Consider the following 13,483-nt stretch of genomic DNA (forward strand, 5'->3'; position numbering starts at 1 on the left):
GCAGATGCCAGCCTAGGTAGGCGAGTCCTTCAGGCGGCGGTTGCCCACCTGTAAGAGGGGGCCGTTTTTTCGGCTCTTTTTATCGAGGTATTCTTTTACCCACCCAGGGACTGCTTTTGGACGTCCCAATTGTCTGGGTCTCCCAATGGAGCGACAAAGAAGGGAATTTTGTTTACTTACCGTAAATTCCTTTTCTTCTAGCTCCTATTGGGAGACCCAGCACCCGCCCCTGTTCCCTTCGGGCTGTTGTTCTTTTGTGTACACATGTTGTTCATGTTGAATTGTTCTTTTGGTTCATGGTTCAGTTCTCCGAACATCCTTCGGATTGAATTTACCTTAGACCAATTTATAAGTTTCCTCCTTCCTGCTTTTGCACCAAAACTGAGGAGCCCGTGATGCACGGGAGGGTGTATAGGCAGAGGGGAGGGGTTACACTTTTTAAAGTGTAATACTTTGTGTGGCCTCCGGAGGTAGAAGCTATACACCCAATTGTCTGGGTCTCCCAATAGGAGCTAGAAGAAAAGGAATTTACGGTAAGTAAACAAAATTCCCTTCTTTTTTAATTTTTTTTTTAAATGAAGTTGTAATCCATTAACTAATTTTGCATTGGGGTCCGTTCCACAAGTCCAACATTCAATGTCCGATTATGACCAGTCTCCTCACCTGAACTCAGCAGCTCCAGGTCAGGTCAGGAGATTCTCGAGCGCTCCAGACATCGTGGTCACTATCAGATTCGTTAAATGGGCCTTGTTTGGTAATTTTCTAGGGGTGTGGTCCATCAGGACATATTGGACACCTACCTTGATTTAGAGGCACTTCTCACCCCATCTCCTTTAAGACTTTAAGACATTTAATTTACTAAATGGCCGGTCAGTATACCCGTGTTAGGATTCTGTTGTTTGTACATATTGAATTGTTGTTCTGTTAATGTATTTTATGTTTCATTATAAATCATAACTACGTTTTGATTTCTAGGTCAGAGAAACACAGGCGTTGATTTTAGCACCAACCAGAGAATTGGCCGGACAGATTCAGAAGGTAAAACAGATTAGCTTCTTGTCTTTCAGGTGGCTTTTATTTTACTAATTCATTTTTAAACTAGTTTGGATAAATCCCCCAATAGGAGAATATTTAATAATCTTAACACGCTGCCTCCAATTCCAGGTTCTCCTTGCCTTGGGGGACTACATGAATGTCCAGTGTCATGCGTGTATCGGAGGAACCAATGTAGGAGAAGATATCAGAAAACTGGATTATGGGCAGCATGTAGTTGCCGGCACACCAGGCCGCGTCTTTGGTAAGCCTTTCATTCCGACTTGCTATTTCTTTGTAATGAGTTTTCAGATGTTTTCTTGGATGAATTTATCATTGTCTCCATTTTATTACACATAGATATGATTCGCCGCAGAAGTTTAAGAACGCGGGCTATTAAGATGCTCGTTTTGGATGAAGCTGATGAGATGCTTAATAAAGGTTTGTCTTCCATATGACCTTCTCCAAAAGCAAAACCTTTTCAGATCACAATCCTATATATTGATCTACTATGGTTCAGCACAATGCCACACCTTAATGCTCTTGACTCACTAATGTTCATTGTGACATGGCAGTGGGCTTCATACAATTTAGATCTGAATAGTCAACTAAGAATTTCATGTTCAGAGCTGTGAATTTTAACTTGGCCACAGTAGATCAATGTATAATTTATAGCTGCGCTCTCCTGGTTCTTTTTTTTTTTTTTTTTTTTTTTTTTTTAACTTCACCCCTCCCCCTTTTCCAACACATGTTTAGGGGTGTGTCTTTTTTTTTTTTTTTTAAATAAATATCCCTCTCTGTAATTAATGGCAATGTGTACACCTGCTGCATTCAGCGGGCTCAGGAGCTGACTGTTCCATACAGCTTACATGCTGTGACATACCCGGCACCCAACAGTAACTGATCCGATCAGAGCTGGGTCTCATAAACAGATTGACCGCCTGAATCTTGCAGTCGCGATGAGATTGCTCGGTGCTGATGGCATTGCAGTTTACTGTAACACAGTGATGAAACTGCATTAGCTGCATCAATGTTAGATTTTATTCTCTTGCCTAAGTTTATGCTTTTAATTTCTGAATAATCTTTGCTTTTCAGGTTTCAAAGAACAGATTTATGATGTCTATAGGTACCTGCCACCCGCTACACAGGTGTGTCTGATCAGTGCCACGCTTCCTCATGAAATCCTGGAAATGACCAATAAGTTCATGACTGATCCCATCCGTATCCTGGTGAAACGGTAATTGTTTAGCTGCAGCTTTTCTTCCCATTTACTTAATGGTTTTGATTGATGAGAGACCATTGCTCATCTCTGTAGTAATAAACTTACTTGTGGTCCACTGTAATATTGCAGTGTTAGTGGATAAGCCACAGTTTCATTCTGGTCTCTCTTCTTACAGTGATGAGTTGACGCTGGAAGGCATTAAGCAGTTTTTTGTGGCAGTGGAGCGGGAAGAATGGAAATTTGACACATTATGTGATCTGTACGATACACTCACCATTACACAAGCAGTGATCTTCTGCAACACCAAAAGAAAGGTGAGGAACTATTTGTGAAAGGTCATTCTTACACCCTAATCTTTTTTTTGTTTATGTATAATAGGTAGGTGTGTGTCATTTAAGTAAAAAAAAATAAAATATATATATATATATATATATATATATATATATATATATATATATATATATATATATATATATATATATATATATATATGGGAGAGATAGAGATATATATCTAATTAAAATGATCTAAGACAGTGACTTGTTTCACTAGTACCTTTTTGTTATGATATTCCCCATTTATTTATTTTATTTTTACCATTTCAATTCCTTTTAATCAGATAATATATAAAAGAAGGGTAACTAATCATGCTCCTGATTGCCATAAATGATGGTTGGCTATATGTGTCTCTGATCATCACATCAGTTGTCAGATTCCTGGAGTGCCCTCACATACAGTATTTTTTTGTGGTGAAAACTCCCACTTTTGAAGGTGTCATTTTAACTGTTTTCTTTATAAAATCTTTTTGTTTCTATTCTTTATAGGTTGATTGGTTGACAGAGAAAATGAGGGAGGCTAACTTCACTGTGTCCTCAATGCACGGTGACATGCCCCAGAAAGAGAGAGAGTCCATCATGAAGGAATTCAGATCTGGTGCCAGGTATATATGTAATCATTGTGTTGGATGTGCAGGATTCTTTTGCCAGTGGCCAGCTTTCTGGCTGACAAATTCAGCATCCCTGATTTATGAGCTGTTCGCTTGGCCTTGGGTTTAACACATTCACACTTCCCTTTTTAAAGAACCAGTCCCACGACCTTTTTAATTTTGTATCATTTATTATTATTGCTTTAATTTATACTTCTGTAATGTAGTGAGTGTTACTATACTGTACTCACCTACCACTGTTCTCTCCAGTGTCCACCGCCAGCCTTCTGCCCTTCTCAGTGACGTCACCGCAAATGAGACCTGCCGTCTCATTCTACACTCTATGCTTGAGCCAGAAGTCTCATTTACAGTGAATGCCTATGGAGCCTCGTTCTGACGCACCATAGACCTGCATTGTAAAAGTAACTTCCGGATCACACAGCGTGACCAGACAGTCTGCAGAGGGGAAACATCACTGACGAGAGAAGAAAGTGGCTCTGATACCGGAAATAGCAGTGGCAGATGAACATACTAATACTCACTCTACATGTCATGCATGGGCACACACATTTAACCCCTTCACGACCGGCCGATATTTCGCTTTCCGTTTTTTTTTTTCTCCATTCTTTTTCTGAGATGTAACTTTTTTTTTTTTTTTCAGTCAATATGGTCATGTGAGGGCTCATTTTTTGCGGAACGAGCTGTACTTTTAAATGAAAGCCTCAGTTTTACCATATAGTGTACTGGAAAACTGTAAAAAAATTCCAAATGCAGAAAAATTGCAAAAGTGCAATAGCACTATAGTTTTTGAGAGATTTTATTCACTGTGTTCACTATATGGTAAAACTGATGTATGGGTGTGATGCCTCAGGTCAGTGCGAGTTCGTAGACACCAAACATGTATAGGTTTACTTTTATATAAGGGGTTAAAAAAAAATCGGAATTTTGTCCGAAAAAAGTGGCGCACGTTTTGCACCATATTCCATGACCCGTAGCGTTCTCATTTTTTGGGATCTATGGCTCAGTGGCGGCTTATTTATTGCGTCTCGAGCTGACGTTTTTAACGGTACCATTTTCTCTAGTCCCTTCCACGACAGCATAGGAGGTTGTCTCTCCACGCCCTAATTGGGACAGGAAGTTCAAGAGGTTTAAAAGGACCCTCCCACCTCCCATAGCCAGTGTCTTTCCTGTCCCCATGGGGCATGGAGAGGTTTCATTCTTTGGTTGTTCGTCGGACAGTGTTGCACTACCTGGAGGTTACTGCTTCCTGGCGCCTTGATTATATCCTGTTCATCCAGCCCTTTGGCCGACATAAGGGCAGGAAGGTGGCTAAGAGTGCCGTCGCCAACTGGATTGTGCGGGCAATTTGAGACGCCTACCTCGCTCAGCATCTCTCTTCGCCTACCGGATTCACGGCGCACTCCACCGGGGCTACCTCTGTCTCCTGGGCTGCATGGGCAGGGGCTTCTTCTGAGCAGATCTGCAAGGCGGCTACGTGGTCTTCCCTCCATACTTTCACGAAGCATTATTGTCTGGATCCGGATTCCAGCAGGGATTGGCTTTTGGCAGGACAGTCCTGCAGGCTGTGGTCCCCCCCTAGGTATCAATTCTTTGGTATTCCTCCTATGCTGTCGTGGAAGGGACTAGAGAAATAAGAATTATTCTTACCGTTAATTCGATTTCTAGGACCTTCCACGACAGCAGGTAATTCCCTCCCCTTTTATATTCATATATTCATGGATATGTTGTACTTCTCATTTGCTATGGGTTCTTTGTAAGACACTGGCTATGGGAGGTGGGAGGGTCCTTTTAAACCTCTTGAACTTCCTGTCCCAATTAGGGCGTGGAGAGACAACCTCCTATGCTGTCGTGGAAGGTCCTAGAAATCGAATTAACGGTAAGAATAATTCTTATTTTTTTATCGTTCCTATGGGAGACCCAGACAATGGGGAACGGTTCAGAGGTTTCTACTCAAATCTCTTCCTAGTCCCCAAAAAGGACGGTTCCTTCCGGCCCATCCTGGATCTCAAGCTTCTCAACAAGCATGTTCAGGTGCGGCATTTTCGCATGGAGTCTCTGCGGTCAGTCATTGCCTCAATGACCCAAGGGGATTTCTTCATCGTTCCTTATGGGAGACCCAGACCATGGGTGTATAGCTTCTGCCTCCGGAGGACACACAAAGTACTACACTAAAAGTGTAGCTCCTCCCTCCGAGCATATACACTCCCCGGATGACAAATCCAACCAGTTCAATGCTTTGTGTTCAGGAGGTCACACACACACATGCATCCTCTGATTTTTGATTTTTGATTTCAAAGATTTGGAAGAAAAGCGGGTCCAATCTGGACTCCCGGCATGTCCCTTCTCACCCCACTGTGTCGGCGGTGCTGTTAAGGTTGATTTTACAAGGCTGGAGCCTTCACATGCCGCGCTCCTTCACCATCCCCTCGGGCTCTGGCTTGAAGTGGGAGCCATCACGGTTCTCACTGCTTTGCAGGAGACCGGTCTCCATCTGCAGCCCTTTTCAGGATCCTGCCGGACGGAGCGCTCACCTCCCAGGGACCTGGCACCTGCGTCTCACAAGCTAAGTACTGAGACGTTATTACCACAGACAGTGGTCTTTCCAGGGGTCCCTTGTACTTTATATGTTGGGGAGAGTGTGTTATATGACTGTGTTAACATTTCCGGCCGGTTCTCCAGTTTTCACTGGAGAACCGCGCCGATGGTGCCTGCACGCTGGCCGCATGTTTAAATCTAGGCCCCGGCTTCGCCTGAGGCCTAGTTTCGATTCTCTACCCCTGCATGTCAGTCAGTGCAGAGGGACAGTGTGGCTCTGCCCACCGGCTGTTCAGCACAGGGAACGGACACTCCTCACTGAGGAAGGATTCCCTCCCCTGTATACCTCATTTGCCCTCCAGATCCTGCTCTCAGAGTAGGCCCCGCCCCCTCTCCTCGCTCCGGCGCCATTTTCTCAGCGTTCTCAATGTCTGCATAACCACATTGTGACAAATGGGGGCCTGGGCTGGGGGATCTGGAGGGCACAGAGATGTCCCTATGTTAAACGGTCTGGCAAGCCACAACCTCCGGTTGTGCAGCTGCTTATATACTCTGTTTATATACTCTGCTGGGGGTCATTCTGGACAGAGCCCCCACTTCTGCAGCATGTCTCACATCAGAGCAAGGCTGCAAGGCTGTTCTTATTATACACTGCATGTAGACTCGTACTGCCTGTACCGAGCACATAACCACATTGTGATGCTTGCTCTAACATAGTGGTCTCTCAGCCTGGAAGCTCATCAGTGGTCCCTCCAGCTGCTCCGGCTCCGGTGGCTGATCCCCCGGTTTGGGCAGAATCCCTCTCTCCAGGGGACAGCTGTCCCGGACACTGCTGAGCATTGCATCAGCCCCCTTTTCAGGGCGCTTCTGCTGCTACGGCTCGCTCAGCAAAGCTCACAGAGGATTCCTCATCTGGTCTCAGTCCCCGTCCTCCTAAAATGGAGTCGCAGGGTCCCCTTTCCTTCCTCGTCCCGCAGCTCTGATTCACGAGCCGACTCGCAGGACGAGGAGGATGCTTTTACTAGGGGCTCGGACGCTACGTCATGTACATTGATCTGTCCGAAGGTGACGCAGATGCTAATGATTTGATTGCGTCCATTATATTTGTACTGGACCTCAATCAGCCTGTATCAGGGGTGCATTCCACTCTAGCAGGAAGGCATTAGTATACCTTAAGAGAACAAGGAGTGTGTTCCTTAACCACTCCAGTTTGTCAGCCCACTGTGTCCAAGCCCAGAGTCTGTCCTGACAGACGCTTCCCAAAGCGTGGTTCTAATGACTGTTTCCCCTTCCCACCAGTGGTGGTCAAGGAGTGGGCTCATTCACCAAGGGTGGACCCTCCGGTGTCTAGGCTTTTAGCCCGGACAGTTGTATCAGTGGCTGACTGCTCCTCTCTAAGGATCCCACTGTCCGCCAGGTTGTCCTTCTGGCCAAATCTATATATGAGGCGGCAGGGGCCTCGTTCTCCCCATCTTTGGCAGCAGTGCGGGCTCTCAAAGCCATCTCTGCTTCTCTGGAGGAGATGCATCCCCTCACCTAGGGACTCTATGCCCGAAGTGGTTGCCTTAACTTCCAGGCTTCAGTCTTTTCATCCTAGGCCATGTCTGCCATGCTGGAGACTGTCACCGCACTGCAGTGGCCTCGGCTACTTCCCTCGCTATCCGCAGGCTCCTGTGGCTTCGAGAGTGGAAGGCAGATACTTTTTAAGAAGTTCCTTGCTGGGTTCCCTTTGCTGGGACCAGTCTATTCGGTGAACACCTGGATGAAATTATTAAGGAAGCTTTTGGCAGGAAGAGTACTTCCATGCCACTAACCCAGGAAACCTGTCCAGGGCAGGAACCAGTCGAGGTTTCGTTCCTTTCGTTCCTCTAACTGGTCGTCCTCTAAGCCCTCGGCCTCGTCCACTAACTCAGCCAAGGTCCGTAAACCAACTGGCGCATGAAGCCGCGTCCTCAGAAGTCCGCAGGAGCTGCGGCCACCAGGCAGCCTCCTCTTGATTATCTGGCCGCGCCAGCAAGGTCCTTGGTCGGTGGCAGGCTCTCCCTCTTGGGCGACGTGTGGTTTCAACACGTCTTCAATCAGTGGGTGTGGGTTACCATCTCCCACGGCTACAGAATAGAATTCTATTCAGCCCGCCAAATAGATTTTCTTTGTCGCTCCATTGGGAGACCCAGACAATTGGGTGTATAGGCTATGCCTCCGGAGGCCGCACAAAGTATTACACTTAAAAGTGTTAAGCCCCTCCCCTTCTGCCTATACACCCCCCGTGCTCCCACGGGCTCCTCAGTTTTTTGCTTTGTGCGAAGGAGGTCAGACACGCACGCACAGCTCCACAGATTGGTCAGCAGCAGCTGCTGACCATGTCGGATGGAAGAAAAGTGGGCCCATATAGAGCCCCCAGCATGCTCCCTTCTCACCCCACTCTTGTCGGTGGTGTTGTAAGGTTGAGGTATCCATTGCGGGTACGGAGGCTGGAGCCCACATGCTGTTTTCCTTCCCCATCCCCCTCAGGGCTCTGGGTGAAGTGGGATCCTATCGGTCTCCAGGCACTGAGACCATGCTTCATCCACAACTCCTGTGGAGCCTGCTGGATAGGAGCCGGGTATCGTTCAGGGACATGGCCCTGCTACTTGGAGGTACTCTGTATCCCTGTGGGGACAGCGCACAGCAACACTCCAGCTTTGCTGGGTGTGCTAGTGCACCGGGGACCACGGCGCTGACCGGGTTAATATGTGCCATTACACACTCAGCGTTGCTGAGTGTGTTTATGTATAGGGACTGCCGCACTGACCGCCGCGGCCATGGAAACACTGCGGCGCGGCTGGGACTTGTAGTGCGCCGGGGACTTTCACGCCGGCCGCGCCTTTACGGCGGCCGCGTTTATTACTAGAGTCCCCGGCTTTTTGCGGCCTAGTTTCCTTTCCTCCCGCCCACAGCCCTGACAGGCAGGGGAAGGGCGGGACGCTGCACAGAACGAGCAGCACTGAGGGCTGGAGCATGCTTTGCATACTCCACCCCTCTCACTGTGCACAGTGCGGGCACCAGTTCCCGCTCTTTCTGGGTCACGCCCACGGCTCCCTCCTCTCCTCAGGACGCCGGCAGCCATTCCTGTCAGCTCCTCGGACGCTGCAGAGGGGGACAAAGTCTGGGAGACCCAGGCAGGGACTCTGGTGGCCTCACAACCGCTTTAGGCGGGTGGTAAGCAGCACCTGTGGTGCTAGCCCCATTGTGCAGTAGTGTAACATTATATGTTTATGGTATATATGTTTTACACTGTATGGTGCACAGTTGATTTCTGGCTATATACCCTATTGTGTTACTCAGGGAAGATAATGGCATGGCGCCCACGAAAGGCAGGGGTGCCAAAACACAGGCTTATTATGTTGCCTGCGCCGCATGTACGACCCCGCTACCGGCAGGTTCCACTGACCCTCATTGTGTGCACTGTTCGGCCCCTGTGGCACTTACTCAGCCGGAGCCTCTGCTAAGAGGGGCCCAGGGGGAGCCACCTGCTAACACTGTTCAGGTGACGGGGACGGAGTTTGCAAAACTCTCTGAGACTATGGCTAAGATACTAGAAGCCTTGCAGTCCAGGCCGGTATCTCAGCACAGGGACTCTGTTGAATCTTTGTTCCCTGGCCCACCTCAGCTGGACCAACAATGTCCTCCCGGGGTATCTCATGGATCCCAGGCTGAGGGTTCTGACACAGACCCCAGCCCCAGACCGACTAAGCGAGCTCGCTTAGATTTTCCCTCGACATCATCATATTGTGCAGGGTCTCAGAGGGGGGAATCTCTGGTTGATGATGCGGAGACAGTTGATCAGGATTCTGATCCTGAGGCCGCTCTCAATCTTGATACTCCGGACGGGGACGCCATAGTGAACGACCTTATTGCGTCCATCAATCGTATGTTGGATATTTCTCCCTCAGCTCCTCCGGTGGAGGAGTCAGCTTCTCAGCAGGAGAAATTCCGTTTCAGGTTTCCCAAGCGTACACAGAGTATGTTTCTGGACCACTCTGATTTCAGAGAGGCAGTCCAGAATCACCATGCTTGTCCAGATAAGCGTTTTTCTAAGCGCCTTAAGGATACACGTTATCCTTTTCCCCCTGACGTGGTCAAAAGTTGGGCTCAGTGTCCCAAAGTGGATCCTCCAGTCTCCAGACTGGCAGCTAGATCCATACTTGCAGTGGAAGATGGGGCTTCACTCAAAGATGCCACTGACAGGCAGATGGAACTCTGGTTGAAATCCATCTATGAAGCTATCGGCGCTTCTTTTGCCCCAGCGTTCGCAGCCGTATGGGCGCTACAAGCTATCTCAGCAGGTCAAGCGCAAATTGACGCAGCCACACGCACGTCCGCGCCACAGGTGGCGTCCATAACCACTCAGACGTCGGCATTTGCGTCTTACGCTATTAATGCTGTCCTGGACTCTGCGAGCCGTACGGCGGTTGCAGCCGCCAATTCGGTGGTACTCCGCAGGGCCTTGTGGCTACGGGAATGGAAGGCAGATTCTGTTTCCAAAAAGCGCTTAACCAGTTTGCCAATTTCTGGCGACCGATTGTTTGGCGAGCGTTTTGGATGAAATCATCAAACAATCCAAGGGAAAGGATACATCCTTACCCCAGCCCAAACCGAACATGCCCCAACAGAGGAAGGGGCAGTCGAGGTTTCGGTCCTTTCGGGGCGCGGGCAGGTCCCAATTCTCCTCGTCCAAAAGGCCTCAGAAAGATCAAAGGAACTCTGACGCATGGTGGTCTAAGTCACGTCCTAAAAAGGCCACCGGAGGTGCCGCTACCAAAGCGGCTTCCTCATGACTTTCGGCCTCCTCACTCCGCATCTTCGGTCGGTGGCAGGCTCTCCCGCTTTTGCGACGCCTGGCTTCCACGGGTAAAAGACCGTTGGGTGAGAGACATTCTGTCTCACGGTTACAAGATAGAGTTCACCTCTCGTCCCCCGACTCGATTCTTCAGGTCATCCCCGCCTCCCGAGCGAGCCGAGGCTCTTCTGCAGGCGCTGGGCACTCTGAAGGTAGAAGGAGTGGTGATCCCTGTTCCTCTTCAGCAACAGGGCCACGGTTTTTACTCCAACTTGTTTGTGGTCCCAAAGAAGGACGGGTCTTTCCGTCCTGTCCTGGACCTGAAACTTCTCAACAAACACGTAACGACCAGGCGGTTCCGGATGGAATCCCTCCGCTCCGTCATCGCCTCAATGTCCCAAGGAGATTTCCTTGCATCGATCGATATCAAAGATGCTTATCTCCACGTACCGATTGCTCCAGAGCACCAGCGCTTCTTGCGCTTCGCCATAGAAAACGAACACCTGCAGTTCGTGGCACTGCCGTTCGGCCTGGCAACAGCCCCACGGGTTTTCACCAAGGTTATGGCTACTGTAGTAGCGGTCCTCCACTCTCAGGGTCACTCGGTGATCCCTTACTTGGACGATCTCCTGATCAAGGCACCCTCTCAAGAGGCATGCCAACACAGCCTCGACGCTACCCTGGAGACTCTCCAGAGTTTCGGGTGGATCATCAATTTTCCAAAGTCAAATCTGACACCGGCCCAATCGCTCACATACCTTGGCATGGAGTTTCATACCCTCTCAGCGATAGTGAAGCTTCCGCTGATCAAGCAGCGGTCACTACAGACAGGGGTACAATCTCTCCTTCAAGGCCAGTCACACCCCTTGAGGCGCCTCATGCACTTCCTGGGGAAGATGGTGGCAGCAATGGAGGCAGTTCCTTTCGCGCAGTTTCACCTGCGTCCTCTTCAATGGGACATCCTACGCAAATGGAACAGGAAGCCGACGTCCCTCGACAGGAACGTCTCCCTCTCTCAGGCGACCAAAGCTTCCCTTCGGTGGTGGCTTCTTCCCACTTCATTATCGAAAGGGAAATCCTTCCTACCCCCATCCTGGGAGGTGGTCACGACGGACGCGAGTCTGTCAGGGTGGGGAGCGGTTTTTCTCCACCACAGGGCTCAGGGTACGTGGACCCAGCAAGAGTCCTCGCTTCAGATCAATGTTCTGGAAATACGGGCAGTGTATCTTGCCCTGAAAGCGTTCCAGCAGTGGCTGGAAGGCAAGCAGATCAGAATTCAGTCTGACAATTCCACAGCGGTGGCATACATCAACCACCAAGGCGGCACACGCAGTCGGCAAGCCTTCCAGGAAGTCCGGCGGATTTTGATGTGGGTGGAAGCCACGGCCTCCACCATCTCTGCAGTTCACATTCCAGGCGTGGAAAACTGGGAAGCAGATTATCTGTCGCCAGGGCATGGACGCAGGGGAATGGTCCCTTCACCCGGACGTGTTTCAGGAGATCTGTTGCCGCTGGGGGGTGCCGGACGTCGACCTCATGGCGTCCCGGCACAACAACAAGGTCCCGACATTCATGGCACGGTCTCAAGATCCCAGAGCTCTGGCGGCAGACGCCTTAGTTCAGGATTGGTCGCAGTTTCAGCTCCCTTATGTGTTTCCTCCGCTGGCACTGTTGCCCAGAGTGTTACGCAAGATCAGGGCCGACTGCCGCCGCGTCATCCTCGTCGCTCCAGACTGGCCGAGGCGGTCGTGGTACCCGGATCTGTGGCATCTCACGGTCGGCCAACCGTGGGCACTACCAGACCGACCAGACTTGCTATCTCAAGGGCCGTTTTTCCATCTGAATTCTGCGGCCCTCAACCTGACTGTGTGGCCATTGAGTCCTGGATCCTAGCGTCTTCAGGGTTATCTCAAGACGTCATTGCCACTATGAGACAGGCTAGGAAACCAACGTCCGCCAAGATCTACCACAGGACGTGGAAAATTTTCCTGTCGTGGTGCTCTGCTCAGGGTTTTTCTCCCTGGCCTTTTGCCTTGCCCACTTTTCTGTCCTTCCTTCAATCTGGACTGGAAAAGGGTTTGTCGCTCGGCTCCCTTAAGGGACAAGTCTCAGCGCTCTCTGTGTTTTTCCAGAAGCGCCTAGCCAGACTTCCACAGGTACGCACGTTCCTGCAGGGGGTTTGTCACATCGTTCCTCCTTACAAGCGGCCGTTAGAACCCTGGGATCTGAACAGGGTGCTGCTGGTTCTTCAGAAACCACCATTCGAGCCAATGAGAGATATTTCTCTCTCACGCCTTTCGCAGAAAGTGGTTTTTCTAGTAGCAGTCACTTCACTTCGGAGAGTGTCTGAGCTAGCAGCGCTGTCATGCAAAGCCCCTTTCCTGGTTTTTCACCAGGACAAGGTGGTTCTGCGTCCGGTTCCGGAATTTCTCCCTAAGGTGGTATCCCCCTTTCATCTCAATCAGGATATCTCCTTACCTTCTTTTTGTTCTCATCCAGTTCACCAATGTGAAAAGGATTTGCACTTGTTAGATCTGGTGAGAGCACTCAGACTCTACATTTCTTGTACGGCGCCCCTGCGCCGCTCGGATGCACTCTTTGTCCTTGTCGCTGGCCAGCGTAAAGGGTCACAGGCTTCCAAATCAACCTTGGCTCGGTGGATCAAGGAGCCAATTCTCGAAGCCTACCGTTCGGCTGGGCTTCCGGTTCCCTCAGGGCTGAAGGCCCATTCTACCAGAGCCGTGGGCGCGTCCTGGGCTTTGAGGCACCAGGCTACGGCTCAGCAGGTGTCAGGCGGCTACCTGGTCGAGCCTGCACACTTTCACGAAACACTATCAGGTGCATACCTATGCTTCGGCGGATGCCAGCCTAGGTAGACGAGTCCTTCAGGCGGCGGTTGCCCACCTGTAGGAAGAGGCCGTTTTACGGC

General features: G+C 49.8%; 1 protein-coding gene across 1 annotated transcript in view; it reads left to right on the plus strand.

The window, feature by feature from the left end:
- The window catches only part of EIF4A3 (eukaryotic translation initiation factor 4A3), a 43,015-nt gene that overhangs the window by 11,349 nt on the left and 18,183 nt on the right, over nt 1-13,483 (plus strand). The window contains exons 4-9 of the mRNA XM_075338117.1: nt 976-1,038; nt 1,165-1,297; nt 1,393-1,473; nt 2,128-2,269; nt 2,430-2,568; nt 3,079-3,194. Coding sequence (XP_075194232.1) covers nt 976-1,038; nt 1,165-1,297; nt 1,393-1,473; nt 2,128-2,269; nt 2,430-2,568; nt 3,079-3,194 — 674 coding nt within the window. The remainder of the gene's footprint in view (nt 1-975; nt 1,039-1,164; nt 1,298-1,392; nt 1,474-2,127; nt 2,270-2,429; nt 2,569-3,078; nt 3,195-13,483) is intronic.

This window comes from Anomaloglossus baeobatrachus, chromosome 3 (genome assembly GCF_048569485.1).
Source record: "Anomaloglossus baeobatrachus isolate aAnoBae1 chromosome 3, aAnoBae1.hap1, whole genome shotgun sequence".
Taxonomy (NCBI): Eukaryota; Metazoa; Chordata; class Amphibia; order Anura; family Aromobatidae; genus Anomaloglossus; species Anomaloglossus baeobatrachus.